Source organism: Thunnus thynnus, chromosome 8 (assembly GCF_963924715.1).
Source record: "Thunnus thynnus chromosome 8, fThuThy2.1, whole genome shotgun sequence".
NCBI classification, from domain to species: Eukaryota; Metazoa; Chordata; class Actinopteri; order Scombriformes; family Scombridae; genus Thunnus; species Thunnus thynnus.
This window is the reverse complement of record NC_089524.1, coordinates 20,088,613-20,105,442: the sequence shown is the minus strand read 5'-3', so window position 1 is coordinate 20,105,442 and position 16,830 is coordinate 20,088,613. Positions and strand designations below refer to the sequence as shown.

At 40.3% G+C, this 16,830-nt stretch overlaps 1 protein-coding gene across 3 annotated transcripts in view; it reads right to left on the bottom strand.

Annotated features, from left to right (window-relative positions):
- Positions 1–16,830, bottom strand: part of agbl4 (AGBL carboxypeptidase 4) — a 434,053-nt gene that overhangs the window by 264,578 nt on the left and 152,645 nt on the right. For all 3 annotated transcript variants that reach the window (XM_067597035.1, XM_067597037.1, XM_067597038.1), the window contains one exon: positions 13,390–13,514. In XM_067597035.1, the coding sequence (XP_067453136.1) occupies positions 13,390–13,514 (125 nt within the window). The remainder of the gene's footprint in view (positions 1–13,389; positions 13,515–16,830) is intronic.

Below are 16,830 nucleotides of genomic sequence, written 5' to 3'. Positions count from 1 at the left end.
CACAAAGGAGATAAATGGGTTGTATTCTCTACAGTTTGTTCTGAGGAAGTGTATCAATCACAGCCACAGGCAAAGATAACTCATAAAACTAAATATCCAGTAATGGTTTAGAATACATCAAACAGAATTTCACTAGTTTTATGGGTGTTGCTTTCTCAGTGCCATGGTATATTTGTATTATAATAATACTTGCCACCACTCATCTTATCTAATCTTACTCTAAATTTGTTTTCTCCCTGTAAGTTTTTATATCCTGTTTTAGGCTTGAAATATTTCCTGCTACTGGTAGTTTTGCAACTTAGCAAGCAATAAGTTAATGCTATCAGTGATCATACACATTTTCAGATGGATGGATGGATGGATGGATGGATGGATGGTAAAGACAATGCAACATTGCAGGCATTCTCATCAGATGGCACATATTAGAATAGTAGCTCGTCAGCAGCCTCCCGAAACAATAAAACAGCAGTCGATAGACAGCTTAGCCCATCAGCACACTGTTAAATTACAGCCATCAGCACCCCCCTCCCCCCCTCTGGATCTAAACTCTCATCTCTAGCACCAGGAGAACAATCTGCAGAGTAATTAGCCTCCACCAACAGACAGTTACAGAGAGAAGGAGGATGTTTGGCTTGATTAAATTATTAAACCACACAAACAAAAAAAACAAAAGCAGCATCAAAGAGGCACTGCGGCTCTCCTTCAAAGCTCCTCGCTGTTCCCTAAATACAGAATACAGAGAACATGTTCTCCCAAGCCACTAGTTGGCATAATTAGCTAAATGTGTGCATTTGCGTACAAGTGTGTGTTTGCATGTGTGTGTTTGCTGTGATTGGACCCATTCCTCCAACTGCTATCTAAAATAACCAAGTGGTTAACGACAACATGATGCCAGGGAGGGCCCCCTACCCCCACCCCCACATCACACACACACACACACACACACACATCTACACACATACACATTAAACAATACTTTAATTACAACATTTATAACTCCCCATTGCCTCCTGCGTCTCTCCAACCCCCAACCCACAAATCTGTGAATCTGGAATTGAATTTAGCCCAAGTTGAGGGCTGCGCTGGCATGAAAAGACTATTTGATTAGAACGGCAGTTGTTTCATTTGTGGTGCAGCAGATTGCAGAGCCTCTCTATCCGGTGTGCAATCTGTATTCATTACTGGATGTAAAAGGATGATCCATGTCCTGACACCAGGCTCATCATTTCATGCAGATGCACAGCAGCTCCACAAGGCCCTTACCGAGCCACCATACCATGCCTCCCTCTGAAACCTCAGCAATACTCTTTTCTCCCTGCTCACTACTTTCTTTTTCTTTTACTGGTTCCTTTCCTCTTTTCTCAATGCTAGCTTCTTATCATTTTTCTCTGATGACTTCTTGGCCTGTGACAAATGGGCGGCTGGTTGGCGGTTAAGATATCTTTGCAAAAACTACAAAACATCAACATAAATCAGTGACATTAAATTAATAAACATTGAAAATTGTGCAAAAAATTCATTATATTTTATTGATATATGTATATATATATATATATATATACATATATATATATATATACAGATATATAGATATATTTGACATGTTTATAGAACCTCACTCCTTCAGTTCCCCCTGCATTCACTGCCCCCTTTCTTTTTATTCCATGCTGTGGCTTGCTCTATAGACTGCAAAGGACTGCTGGCCCCCTGCCACCACCAGCCGCCAAATCAAAATTATCAAAAGACACACAACATCCATTTTAAACTGCAAGGCATTTGGCCCCTTTATTTTAGTGTGTAAGAATTGATTTGTGTAGGATCTTCAGTGTTGCATCTGTGTGGGGATGTTTGTGCATATGTGTGTGCTCAGTTGGAGGTGAATTTATTAGATGCCTTTAAAGGGCCGGTTTTTAAGATTTAGTGGCATCTAGCGGAACTGACTTGGCAGAAATGGAATATAACATTCATAAGTATGTTTTAATTAGTGTATAATGAACATGAAAATAAGAGTTGTTGTTTCCATTACCTTAGAATTGGTCCTTTATATCTACACACAGACTGTAAAAAATATGGATGTAGTCACCTGGACATCATCCATCGGTTTGTGGACTGCCGTTTTAAAGCCTCAAGTTTAGTGATTTGATCATCGCCATCTTGGATTTGACCTTTGCCATCTTTGATTTTTGGAGCCAGAAGTGACCATATTTGGATGAGAGGGTGGAGCTGACCCTAGCGCTAGCTGCTAGCTTTGTTAGCACTGTGCATTTACAGGCTTTTACATGGTCAACTGTTATAATGCAAATGCTAATTTTCACTAGCGAAAAACAGGTCTAAAACTGTTCAAACAAAACGCACTTACCGGAAAAAATGACTTTTTTTAGGCAACCAAATGTTACAATTAACTTTCATGAACAGAAAACACCCTGTGAAGTAGCAGCAGCTACACCTATACTCTGTGAATCTGGGGTTACGCCAGGGTTGCTTTATGTAATCAACATTGTCGCTGTGGTAGTGATTTGTCAATCACAAAGTAGCCACGACCTAAATCATACGTTGCTTTATCGTCTACTTTACTTTAAATGGGACCATAATTTACAAAATGAATAACATGCTGTATTGAAGAGGACTTGAAACTAATGATTGAGACCATTAACTCATTAGGAAAGTGTTTACGGAGGTAATAAATCAAGTGAGAAGTAGGGTCATTTTATCATAGACTTCTATACAATCAGACTTCTTTTTGCAACAGTAGAGTCGCCCCTGCTGGCCATTAGAAAGAATGCAGTTTTAAGGCACTTCCGCAATGGCTTCACTTTTCAGAATGGAAGCTACCCACTTATATCTATATAGGGAGCGGGTCCTCTTCCACAGAGCCCGCCATGTTGCACTGCTATGTTTCTAAACAGGCAAACCACTGGCTCTGGCTCTAGAGAGGGCTTTTCACATTTTTCACAAGTTTCGTAGCCACCATTGGTTGGCGTAGTGTAGTGGTATTTTTTTCTTCACATCCACTTGTTCAGTATTTTGGTGAGTCACTGTGCCTTGTGGTGGGCAAACAGCATGACTGCATTTTTCCGTTATCTGCTGCCTATCAATACAAATCTAAACTAATGCAACTTTACAAGTAAATCTCCTATTTTCAATAGACCACATTTTTATGATAAATTTGTTGTAATCTTACCCTGTTTGCCACAGCCACAAAATGACTAAAAGTTCTCTCTTTCGCACTTGACTGCGCTTTGCACCCTGCACCTTGATTCGCGAAATTGGTGCCTAGAGGCCATTTTGGCAGCATCTCACACTGCCATACTGCTGGGCTGCGAATGGATGGCCCACTGATGACTGTCTTGATAGGCACAAAGGCCAACCCATCTACAGATGTTCCAATGCAAGCCAAACATGTCACAAACTACAAGCTGTTTCACGACATAAACATAAAATAAGGTCCCAAACTTTCAGTTAGGCTGACTCGACTATAGGTGTTTTTAGTTTTGTACACTGAGTACTGTCAGAGATTATTGTGACACATCAAGAGAAAAAACTGTAGTATTTAGGCGTATAAATTTAAGTACATCATTTTTTAACCCTACAAGTCCCAGGAAACTGTGAACTAAAAGCAAAGCATGATTCTCTGCTGTTTGAATGAAGAGAATCCAAATGGTAATAAAAAGTGTGTCTGCTTTATTTGAAAACATGCCCTCAAGCTCCGTGCCTCCTTTTTAAAGTGAATCAAGCTAAAAATAAGCCAATGAATTTTGATAAGGAACCTTGCGTCAGCAGAGATAACCCAGGGAAACTCACTTTGCTATCAGGGAGACTATTTGAAAATTCATTTTGTGCTGTTGTCATATCCTTTTGTCCATGTCATTACGAAGTGATCTGGGGAGCATCAGCCTTGACAATAAGGAAGCATGCCTTAGTTCCCCTTAACAGAACAAGGTCACTTACGATACCCTACGCTCCCTGACACAATTTTCTGATGTCTTGTACGTCTTTCAAAACCACACAACTCTTTCCACAACTTCCTAACGGGGTTTGAAACTAGGATCCTAAACTTTCTGGGCCTATGTGGTGTATTTGAAGTGAAATAATCCCTTTGGCAGAGTCACACAGAAGCCAATGTGTCTCCTTTGGAAACTGTAAAGAGGGGAAGCTTAAAAATGAACTTCCAAAGCAGAAGAAGACCACAAGCAAAGGATACATGCCTATCTACCTTGTGCCATATGTAGCAGAGGCAGAGAGGAAAGAATAGGCGGTGCAAAGGACTAAAAATGACACAGCCAGTTTGTGTGTGGAGTCTTTTAGACAGACAGGGCAAGCAGACCTGTTTGCAAGCATTTAAGAGTTTGTTTATGTGGTGAGAGTTTGAGATATGCATCTTTGTGAGTCTGTATAAGCTCTTTCCTGTATATTGTTGACAGTATGGGTAGTACCTATGGATGAGCAGAGGTCTAATCCTAGAGCTGCATATCCAGCAAGTCTTCCCACAGGCAGACCCAGTGTGATCATACCATGAGTAACTGCCACCAACCAGCTGTCTGTGGTGCCCGGTTGTGGCCACGCTACGCCAGCCATGATTAGGAAATGTTCATCCAATGGCACTCGCTAAAGATCTGTCTGTCCTCTTCTCCCCCCTGTCACTGCTGAAGGACATCACACAGACATGACGGTGGAAAGATGCAAGAAGTATGGAGGATAGGGAGGAGGAGAACTAGGTGGAATAGATAAGGCAGGATGCAATGTGTGCATCCAGGAAAATCAGGAGGTGCAAGCGTGAAGTTAAATGTGTTGATCCACAGACATGGCTGAGACAGGCCTCCTACACCAGAACATTGTCCAGAGCTGATCAAGCAGTAAGCTCAGATAAGAACCTCAATTGTACAGGCTTGCACTGATGTTACACACCACAACCAGCAGCTGACTTCCCAGAACTGCAGCAACATGCTCTATTTAGGAAGGGAGGGAAATGTATTGCTTACACGAACAAGTCACTTCTCGTAAATACACCACTCCCACTCCTCCTCCTATACCCTCTCTTCCTGCTTCTGTCTGTTCTGTATGAAGAAAAAAAAAAATCAATGTGCATCACATCCATTACCCAGCCCTTGCGCTACTCTCTCCCTATCTCTCTGTCTTTCTCTCTGTCTCTCACTCATCCTCCTTTACTTTTTTGTCTGCTTTAACACAAGACATCAGTATATTAATGCTGTATCTTTCAAACTGATAAGTAAATTGCACATTTAGAAAATGACACATTGTAGAGGATGTCTGAAGGCCTTTTAAACCCAATTAAGCATTATGACATGTGATAACTGACTCATAATAGCATACTCATTTATAGAACTTCTTCTAGCCCAAACACATTCTGCAAAAAACAGCAGCTGCAATAAAGCTGGATTGGTTGATTAGCGTCACCAAAACATGATCCATAATTATTTCCTGATAGGTTTAACATCCTGTTTAACGTTTAACTTAATGTGCCATCCAATCCCACGACAAATTGCATAACATCACTGATGATGAATTAAAATAGGTGAGCATTGTCTGAAACAGGAAAGTAATGATGGGTCTTTAGGGATTTTAGGTAACACATGGCCTATTCTGATTTAGTCCGTCCTCTTTCCTGATTATGGAGAGTAACCGTCCTGCACTGTGCTTTCCCTGGACAAGTGAGGCTTACAAATCACCCCTGCAGCAGTTGGAGGAGTTGAAGGCGATTCGGCGCAAGGTTTTACTGCCTGTCTTCTATGAATGGCTCCCTGAAGGCTCCTATGATAATAGCTCACAGCCGTGCCCTTCACGGAGCCTGACATCAAGCACACCCCTACAGCAGAATGGAATGGCATATCAACTTACCCAATGGGGTGTCATATCAACTCATCCACTGGTTTCTGCTCATAACATAGGCAGAAGCTGAAATGAAATAGTGGTCGCTGGAACTTACATGTCAAGTTGAAATTCACTGAGTTTGGACATAGGACAAAAACTTTTTTAAAGGTTCCATGTTACTGAGTTCTGATTATTTTAATCAAAGTAAAACACATTAGGGCTGAAAATAACTATTGTTTTTGTTATCAATTAATCTGCAGATTAGTTTCTCAATTAATAATTTCATCAATTAATTGTCATAAAAAGCAAAAAATGTCTTATAATTTCCCACAGCTCCAGGAGATGTATTCAAGATGATATTTGAGATGTTGTTTTTGTCTGACCAACAGTTCAGAACCTAAAGACATGCAGTTTACTGTCATATATGTAAAGCATCAAATCTTCACATTTGGGAATCTGAGACCTATGAATTTTTAAAATTTTGCTTGTAACATGACTAAAATGATTAATCTATTAACAAGATAGTTCTGATTAATTTTCTATCGATCAATTAATCGATTAATTGACTAACTGTTGCAGTTCTAACATCAGGCTTTTTTTCCCAGGGCCCTGCCTCTAAAATACATGGTTTTATACAAACTGTGGATTTGTACAAGAATGTTTACCAAGTCAACAACTGCCAAACTTCAACACACTTCAACATTCAAGCAGTTTACCAAGTAACCCAATCTTTGTCATGACCAAGACAGGTAAATCAGATAATGTATTTATGTTTCCACCTCCGCTGTTTCAGTATTAACTCTCTTTTCCTTTCTCTTCCTCCTCTTTACTTGTTTCACCCTGATTATATGTTTTCTGTACTGTTGAATGAAGTGAAAATGACTGATGAAAACTAAGTCAACAATGCCAATCTCAGATGTTTTTGATGTATTCTGGCATACAGTACCAGTCAAAAGTTTGGACACACTTTCTCAGTCAAAGGAATGGGAAGGTGTGTCGAAACTTTTGACTGGTACTCTAAAGCTGCCTTCAGATGATAAGAAATTTGTTCTTCGCTCACTGCGAGGTAGGGTGCAGAGCATAGTGCTTTTCTTCCATCACTCCCCACCTTCCCTGCTTGCATGTGTCGCTTCTGGCTATGTCACATACAGCTGTTATCTCAATGGTTGCGCTTTTAAAGGTCAACGGCGACTAGGGCTGGGTGATATGGCAAAAAAAATGTTGATAATTTTTTCCAGATTGATCAATATCAATATATATCACAATACATATAATTTGATAATGCTGCCATTTGAAGAGTATCCTGATAATGACTGAAGCCTGAAGAAACAAGAGGGTTCATTACTTAAACTTTAGGATATAGTTTATTAACATAAAAATTAGAATAACATAATGTAAACATTTAACTTTGCAAACATGCTTTATCTGCCATAAAAAACAACTTAGCTTGCCTTATAACTTATAAGTTATAAAATAACATAAATAAAGCTGGGATTACTATCACATCAATTTCCTTTGGCAGGGCAGCAAATATCTCAAAAGTTTAGTACAAACAAGAAAAAAAAGTGAAAAAAAAGTAAACAAATGGATCACATAAGCCCTGGAACATTCATACACTCAAAGGTATTAATTATGTTCTGGTTTTGCATCTCTCAAATGTTTTAGAGGTAGAAATCTGAGCAAAAAGTGCAAAATTGTAATCCAGTCATTATGCTACATCTTTTATATATACACATTATATATTCGGCTGTAACCCCTTCATTTATCTTACTGACTACATTATTTTCTGTGCTTAGTTCACATATCATTAGATTCGCTAGTTTTCTTTATGAAACAACACTAGTGTTAGTGGATAACTAGCCTTTCGTTGCTACTGTTTACTAGCTTTGAGCTTAGCAGTTAGCTTTGTGCATTTGCAGTCAAAGCAGCCTCGTTCAAACGATGGCATGTGATGACTGCTCCGCAGTTGCAGACAGGATGTCTCTACTACAGAAATGTGAGTTAGAGCTGCTTTTTTCAGCTAACATTACTTTAGACGTGACAGGCACTCCAGATAGTCGTGTTCCTGCTAATGATAACACTAGTGTAGTCTTGCTGGCTGCTGTAGGAAATGGATGTGTACTTTGACAAACAGGCTAGAAACTGCAGACTGACTGGCTGTTGTGTTTATATCTGTTGAGTGATAGGCTATTAGATCTATCCATACTTAGTCAAAAATGCCCAAAGTTTATCTTTGTTATTGACATCAATTTTATTGCGATCCCGTATCAAGATCATTTTATGATTTTATTTTATCAACCAGTCCTAGCAGCAACGGAACTCAAAGTTGATATAATTTAAACTTTAAGCGCAGTTCTTGGTGGCAGTTTCAAGCAGTGCACCATCCCAAAGGTAGCGCTTCCACCTAGTTGGGCACCAAGGTTCTCCTCATAGGAAAACAGTGGCATAGCCAACGCACAGCGGTTTTGCTGCTGATTAGGTGTGGGCACCTTAAGTCCCATCATCCTTTAAAACATTTGTGCCAAAGAAGCTGTAGACTCACACCTCTCTCTTTATGGAACTGGGAAACACTACAGAACATGTGCTGTACATTTAAGGTACACTGGATGGGTATAGTACTAAAATGACTTGTCGATCAATCAATTAGACAGAAATCATCAATGACAATTTTGATTTTTGATTAATTGTTATTGTATTATTGTAAATGTACAATCAGATCACTTGATTGTTGGTCACACAATATTAAAAACACACAACACAACTTGTAATAGCTACAGTGAAGTGTACGAATGTCACATGTTAACACCAGGGCTCGATTACATGTGAATCATGCTGGGTCAGACGACACAAGATGACTTAGTAGGAAATTATGTCTGTCTGTCTGTAATATGTTTGACTGAGAAGTCATGCAGAGCTTTTTGACAGATCATAACAAGATACAGAAAGTAAGTTGTAAGATTAAAAGTGGGATTTGGTCAGTAAATTTAAGTGAAACTGATACTTTGTTTGGTGAAAATTGACCAGAATAGAATAGAATACAATACAATGCCTATATTGTCATTGCACATTGTTGTACAACAAAATTTGCTGTGCAGTTCCTAAAACGGTTCATTTAATATTCCACACATGCGCACACGCACACACACACACATATACATACATACGCACACCTGCCCATACAGATAAAAATAATAATAATAATATAAAGATACAATCAAAAAAGTAATAAAAATAAAATAACACTAATGTGCATCGTACCAAATGCTATTGCGTCTTATAAAAATATTATTGTGTGTTATATACAGATATTTACAGATGTTATTGCACATTTCCTCAATTGTTTGGAAATACTGATGATGTTAGGGACAGTGTTTTGTGGAGTTCAGTTTAGTGATGGCTCTGGGGTAAAAGCTGTTTCTGAGCCTGGAAGTGCGGTGCCTTCCAGATGGCAGCAAAAAGAAGAGATGATGATAGGGGTGAGTTGCATCCTTCAGAATGCTGCTGGATCTGCAGGGCAGCGTGAACTGAAGGTGTCTTCCAGTGAGGGCAAGGGGGGTCCAATTATTTTGTGGTCTGTGTTTATGACTCTCTGGAGAGCTCTCCTGTCTGCTACTGAACAGTTGGCATACCATACTGTAATACAGTATGTCAGAACACTCTCTGTAGAGGCGTAGTAGAAGGTCGCGAGCAGCTTCACTGACAGGTTGGTTTTCCCAAGTGTCCTTCGAAAGTAGAGCTGCTGTTGAGCCTTTTTGATCAGAGCAGTGGATTGTCCATGTGAGGTCCTCTGTGATGTAGGTTCCTAGAAACTTCAAGCTGGAAACCCTCTCCACTTCTTCTCCTTTGATGTTTAGAGCAGAGAGGTCTTCACGGTGTCTCCTAAAGTCTATGATGAGTTCTCTGATTATTTGATGTTCAGTGATGGATTGTTTTCTGTACACCATCCTACTAGTTTACAGACTTCATCTCTGTAGGCTGTCTCGTCCACATTCGAGATCACCAGTCAGTCCCACCACTGTTGTGTCATCTGCAAATTTAATGATTGTGTTTGAGGGGTGTGTGGGGATGCAGTAATATGTATAAAGAGAATAGAGGAGGGGACTCAGCACGTAGCCTTATGGTCTACTGGTGCTGAGGGTCAGGCTTGAAGAGAGATGGGGACTGTCTGTGGGTGGTTGGATAGGAAGTTCTTGATCCACATGCACAGGGAGTTACTAAGACCCAGGTCAAGCAGTTTGGTGAGCAACCTGCTTGGGACAATAGTGTTGAATGCAGAGCTGTAGTCTATAAAAAGCATCCTCACATATGTCCCCTTCTGTTCAAGTTGGGTTAGTGCAGTGTGGTCAGCCGTGGTGATGGCATCCTCCGTTTTCTCTGTAGGCGTACTGGTGCTGGTCCAGGGTGGAGGGGGAGGGTGGATTTGATGTGCTTTAAAACCAATCTCTCAAAGCACTTTGCTATGATGGGTGTGAATGTCATTGGTCTGTAGTCATTCAGACAGCTGGTGTTGGTCTGTGTGGGCACTGGCATATGGCTGTTTTCAGACATGCAGTTACAGTAGCCTGGAACAGGGACAGGTTGAAGATGTTCGTAAACAGTCTTTGAGCACCATCGGGTCCTGCAGCGTTCTTAACATCCACAGCGCTGAGAATTTGCCTTACCTCATGTGTCTGTATGGTAAGTACGTGATTGGTGGTAGCTGGTGGGGGTGTAGCTACATTGTCTGACCCTTTTGTCTCAAAGCGGGCAAAGAAGCAGTATTTGTTGCTCCTGTAGTTGGTGATGTGCTGGATGCCCAGCCATGTGTGTTGGATCCCTGTTGGTGAAGTGGTCCTCAATCTTTTTCTTGTATGCAGCCTTAGCACATTTGATGCCTTTCTTAAGGTTATGTCTGTTGGCGCTGTACTGCTGCCAGACACAGATGCTACAGACGCAAGGGTGCACTTTCATGCCAGACAGACAGCTCCAATGCACTGTGCCACCAGACAAAATTGTGACAAAATTCAGGCTACTCTGCACAAGTATTTTTTAAAAGATTTTTTTTGGAAAGAAAAAAAAAGCAAACGCAACACTCAGCACTGCATGAACATCAAATCATGTCAAATAGTGTCACATGGTCCCAGTCATTGCAACCAACTTAACCAGAATTGGTCTGGGCTTTTTGAGGTAAGTGAGTGGTTTGGGAAACACAAAAAAAGAAAGGACATACAAAAAAAGAGACATTCATCCATCCAGCCATCCATCATAACCGGTGCTACGGTGAAGCCAATTTCCACAAAGCTGCTAAGCTGATTGAGGCAGACCAAATCTGTTTCACCAGCTTACATTCCTTCAAAATGGCCATCTCACTTCCAATATCACGGGCTTTTACTGTTCCCCATTCCCCTGGCTCAGGCTGAGAGTTAGCAAGGCTTAGCTGGATGAAACACTCCAACAGCCCAGTTCTCCCCTGGAACCCACTGATATCTCTATAACACAGCCTCTCCCCACACAACTGCACTTAGTTGGTTTATTTACTCATGCTATTACCCTTTGTCTGTTTAATTTCTCTGTTTCATTTTTTGTTTCATATCATAACAATATTACAACCATTAGGATGTAAACTTAAGATTTATGAGAATTCTGATGATTCTAGAGACACAGACATAATCTAATCACACATTCTGTACGTATACAGACACACACACACACACACACACAACACACACACAAATACACACCTTGGCAAAATGCACAGGCAGCACTTAACCACAACACCTCTGGAGTAGATTAAATTCACACAAGGCCTCTTTGAAGAAGGAAATTGGACAGATAAGAAACAGATTTCTATGAAAGAAGCTTGTGAGGTTGCCTACAGTATAGAGAGAGAGCGTGGAATGGAAATGTTTGTTCACCTGTTCTCGTCACATGTAGGCTTTCTCTTGCCTGAGCCACCGCACATCTTGTGTTTTTATGCACAATAATTATCAATCTCTCGCCATTTATTGTGTCTTATTCCCCTCCCCAGTTTTATTCCCCTCTGTCTCTCCCTCACACTTTCTCTGTCATTTTGCCACAACAGCAAATATCCTGTTGGCCCAGGCTGCAGGCTGCTGGTGCTGGTCTATCTGGCCCTGGGATCGATCCGGCTCCAAGCCGAGGCCTCCCATTCATCTCAGAGCCATAAAATGTGATTAGTGCTGACTACAGCACTGCAGGGAGATGGGCTGATAGGCCTGATAGCCTCAGATAGGCTGTGTTGGACACACTACAGGAAGACAGCAGCAACAGCATGCTGTGGATTCATCCTCGCCTTATTCTGCCTTTTTCTCTATTGCTCTCTATTTGCTTTTTTCTCACTCTCATCTCTTTCTCCCTCCCTCTCTCTGTTACCCTTTCAGACTGTCTCTCTATACATTATCTATCATTTGTTTGCTCCATATCTAAGCCTGTCAAGCTTGTCTGTGCAAAAATTACATAGTAGCAGCAGTCAGTCTTAATGCCAATATTTTCAGTTTTTCAGTTTTACCTTCTTATCCTGCAAAGTTATATTTAAATGGCAGAACAAGCCACCATCCCCCCAAAAGCCACACTCACTGTTCCCACATACAGTGTATCTCTGTGGCACGTGACCACATCTGTCAGCCAATCACAGAGCTCATAGTTTACTAGTGGCAGAATCAAGCTAGGAGGCTGTAACAAGAAGTGAGGTAGGAAAAAAGAAGATTGCTTCAAATCTGAGGGGGTTCATACATAATGTTATCAACATATGATCCAACAATAATGCATACTACATAGTTTCACAGCACAAAAAAGACAAGATTGATTTCGACACATCACATGTGTTTATGGTTAATTTGGTGCAAGGTCGGATCAAAGAAGGTGTAGCTAATTAAAAATTATGAATTGTGTTGGGCCATCTGTGTTTACTGGCTATGACTCCGGACTAGTGAATTCCTGAAATGTTATCACACCTGAATATAACGCTATTTCATACTTGTTGAGATCCAATAGCTTCCAGAAAATGTATATTATATTTACCTCAACACTTATTTTGTATCTGATAACTTATCAAATGTAATCCAACTACTTCTTTTCTGGACATACAGTATGTGATATTATCATTCTACTCAGCAAATGTATTGTATATATTTTTGATGTGGTAGCAATATGATATTAGTGTAAGGACTGAGATTTTTATAGTTATGTATCCTTCTGGCTTTTATTTCCTAATGGTTATCTCGCTAACTGTGCTCCTTATCCAGAGGTTAAGTAAAGTGGAGCTGGATTTGTTTGCTGCGGCTGTAAAAACATTTTCCCAAATTGCACAGCATCACTTTTATTCATAATGCAGACTTATCAGGCCACACTCATGACATGAGGAAAGAGCTTGGGATTCCAGACACTAACAAGACATTTTGCTTTTACTGATGTGAGAAAACATATTACTTTCTTCGCACCAATTTAGTGCCCTCAAACTATAGGTCTGTGTGTGTTACATTGTATGAGTGGTATGGAATTAGCAAGGAATCCTTCCCCTATGATGGCTGATGACACAATATAAGACCACAGCATGCTAACCTGTGTCTCACGGACGTTCTCCACGGTGAAGTTGAACCAGACTCTGAAGCGGGGGTTGCAGGTGTCAGGCCGGATGAAGAGGTCAAACTCAAACTCACTGATGTAGTCAACACGGCCAAGGTTCCCTGCAGAGGCAGTGAAATAGCTTACATTAGCATTAAGTAGAACTGAGCAGTCCACAACACAGAATCACAGTGGATCATTTCATCTGTTTTCCTTAAACTTTGCCATCAATTGACTCCAAACATTACAGACAGACTGGCAGGCAATCACAAAAAAGGATGATTCTATAACAACACAGCCTCACTTCAAACTGAGGGTCTGCTTTAAAAGACAGAAGTGTTTAATCAATATGTCACAATCAAGTGTCTACTAACAGTGCATCACTGTCATAGTGGTCTCCTGCCAGTTTTTTTATTTTTTTTACTGTATGTATCTACACATTTTCCTACATCGGTAAGCCTCTCAAATATAAACTATTCCCACAGAGAGCAGTAAGTGTGAGGAGCAGAAAGACCAACAGACAGGGTTGCTCCAGCCATCCATATCTGACATACAATATACTATCCACAGCAAAAAGATCCAGATGATCAGTGGAAGTATAATTAATCCAATGGGAACGATTTCCCCACTTGCAATTCTCATAGCTGTCTATAAGATGACTGGTTAGTAGATGATTACATGACAAGCATTCTAAATATAAGCCTTGTCTGTAGCTTCTGATTTATATCTGGACACATATGTAGTAGAGACTCTTGTGGTGCATGCAGAATTAATGACTGTCAGAGTGAGAGCAAAGAGATGGGGAATAAATTGAGATGAGAGTGTGTTAGCCTTCTTGTTGGAGCTGCAAGCAAAAGTGATGAACTGACAGCTTATGTTAACTGAATGCTGCACTTAACCCAATACATGAGACCAGTCAACTCTGTCATTTTAAATGTTGAATTTAGATGCTTCATAAGACCAGCAGCCATTGAAGGGTTAACTTTGTTGGCAAACTAAACAGACCACAAGGCTCAACGTGCCTCACAACTCTACATCAGGGTACTGTTGACCACCTGGTGGCAGGTAGTACCATAACAGCAGCACGCACACACAGACGCAAACACACACAGCTGATTATAGACAGATGGGCTAACTACCACACTGTCAAAGTAGATCCCTCTCCTTCTGCCATCGGACAGAGCTAATCCACTAGTCAGCTTGCAACACACACACACACAGACATACAAACACACAAACTGCTCTGCTCCACTGAAGCTACCCACAGAAGTGTAATCATTAGTTTATATAGGACTGCAGAAAACTACCAGGTGCTCTGAAATGAAAAAAAAACAAGCAGTTTTAAACTTTGTTTAAAATGGTATTTTCATTTGCAACACGTATGCAATGAGAAAGAAATTGCAAGAGGTTATTGTGTAACAATAATGACTGATCCGTATTTACATTTGAAGCTCATCCACTAACAGCTTACGCAGCTAATACTAATGGTGAGTGGCGTCTCATTCCAGCACGCTGGTGCCTGGAAAAAAACATCCCTCTCTGCAGAGCGCTACTTGGACTGATTAGGGAGTGGCTGGGTTGGGCTGAAATATATAACTGATGTACCTTATCTATTCATTCATCTAGACTCTGTTAATTCTACATTCAAGCATGCATTTACAACATAGGGGGGATGGGGGTCTGGGGGAGGGAGAGGGAGGCTACAGGTTGATAAATGAAATTTATCATGTCAGAGTTACAATGTGCTGAGGAAAACTGTTTGTCTGTACTGTATGTGTGCGCACATGTTCCTACATGTCTATAAATACATGTCAGAATATGCTCTCTTCCACACATCTTGACAATAATTACATAAAAAAAGTGGGGAAACTATTACATGACCGATTAATCTAACTTTTAGGCAGGCACATTTCAATGAGCATACTATAAGAAAGCCCTTCTAGAGCTCTACGAGTGAAAAAGCTGTAAAAACTAACTTTCCCCTCATTGTTTTCTCTTAAACCAACAAATCACACAGTGAATTCAAAGTCCCGTTTGACCCCTTAAGACAAATATTTCTTAGTGTTTTACAGGACAAATTTGAAAATAATACATATTTAGGATCTTACATTTTTATGTATTGCAATCAAATTTAATGAGAGCTGTGAACCGCAATGTCTTGATATGAGAAATCTGTCTTGATTTTATTACAAAGAGATGATAAACGATAATGCTGAATTTTCATCCATCCCTAGTTTGTTTTGCACAGTGTCTGGTTAGCTAAGAAGTGGCAAGCAGGCAGGCAGGGACTAGCTTTTTGGCTGGTTGGCAATGCAATCCCGAGCCATTGAAAGTAGATAAAGCCAAGAGCAGGCGGAGGGTTGAACCAGACCCAGCTGCAGCTAGCCTAGCGAGCGCTGACAAAGAGAGGAGATAGACAGCAGAGCAGCACCTGTTCCAGGCAGATGTGTCATCAAATCGATCATCTCTCATACCAACATCACAGCTATTCACAGAGCTGACACTGCCAAATACAGCCTATTAGACCAAGTTGATAATGGCCTCCAAAGGTCATCCTTCCCATCAGAGTCTTAATAACGCTATTCAATGATGGAAACACAACCACTCTCTGGGGGCACTTTCTTTATTTATTTGGAGGCTTTTTTTTTTTTTTAAGATTTAAAGTGAGTAAATGCTTTTAAACCAAAAAATCCACAATGCTGATTTACGAATCTCTACTGTAAAACCTGCCCTAAAAATGATGCTAATCCATTTTCTCCCTGATTTGTATGACTATAGTGTACTCACACAATGAGTGCAGCTATGGTGATGAGCCAGAAGAAGGTTAATAGATGGCCATAAATGCAGTCAGAGATGACGTACAGAAACAAAAATACCAAGTGGAGTCTCCCATTTCTTAAGAACAAAAACTGACTATGACTGTTATCAATGCATTTTCACAAAATCAGGGGTTCTGTTTAAAAAAAATATGCTGTGACTTCTTTCTAGGTGTAAATTGAGTTTTACTTATACAATTAAGAATGAATTGTGTGTAAATGAAGCTAATGTACCGTGTTTGTCTTTTCTCACCTCACAGGAATTTATCCAAAACAAAACTCTTGAAGAAAAATGTGAGAAAAGACTACCAGGGGGGTCCTTGCGAGGCCCTTTGGCTTCTTGTAGTTACACTCGCTAGAACTGTCAACACTGATGCACACAACAGCAAAACATGAGTGTGTGTGTACATTTGAGTTCACAATAAACCAATTATATTACATTTCTTTAGAAAGAAACTGAATAATTTCTATTTCTTAATAAATTATTTTCGTTCTTTTATATGTTTCTATGATGTTTCATCTGAAACAGAGAAAAAAAATGGAAACGGCTGCTGCATGGAGGCAGACAGGCAGGTTAGCCAAGCGACGCTAGTAAAAGCCCCTTATACTGTACACCCCCTCC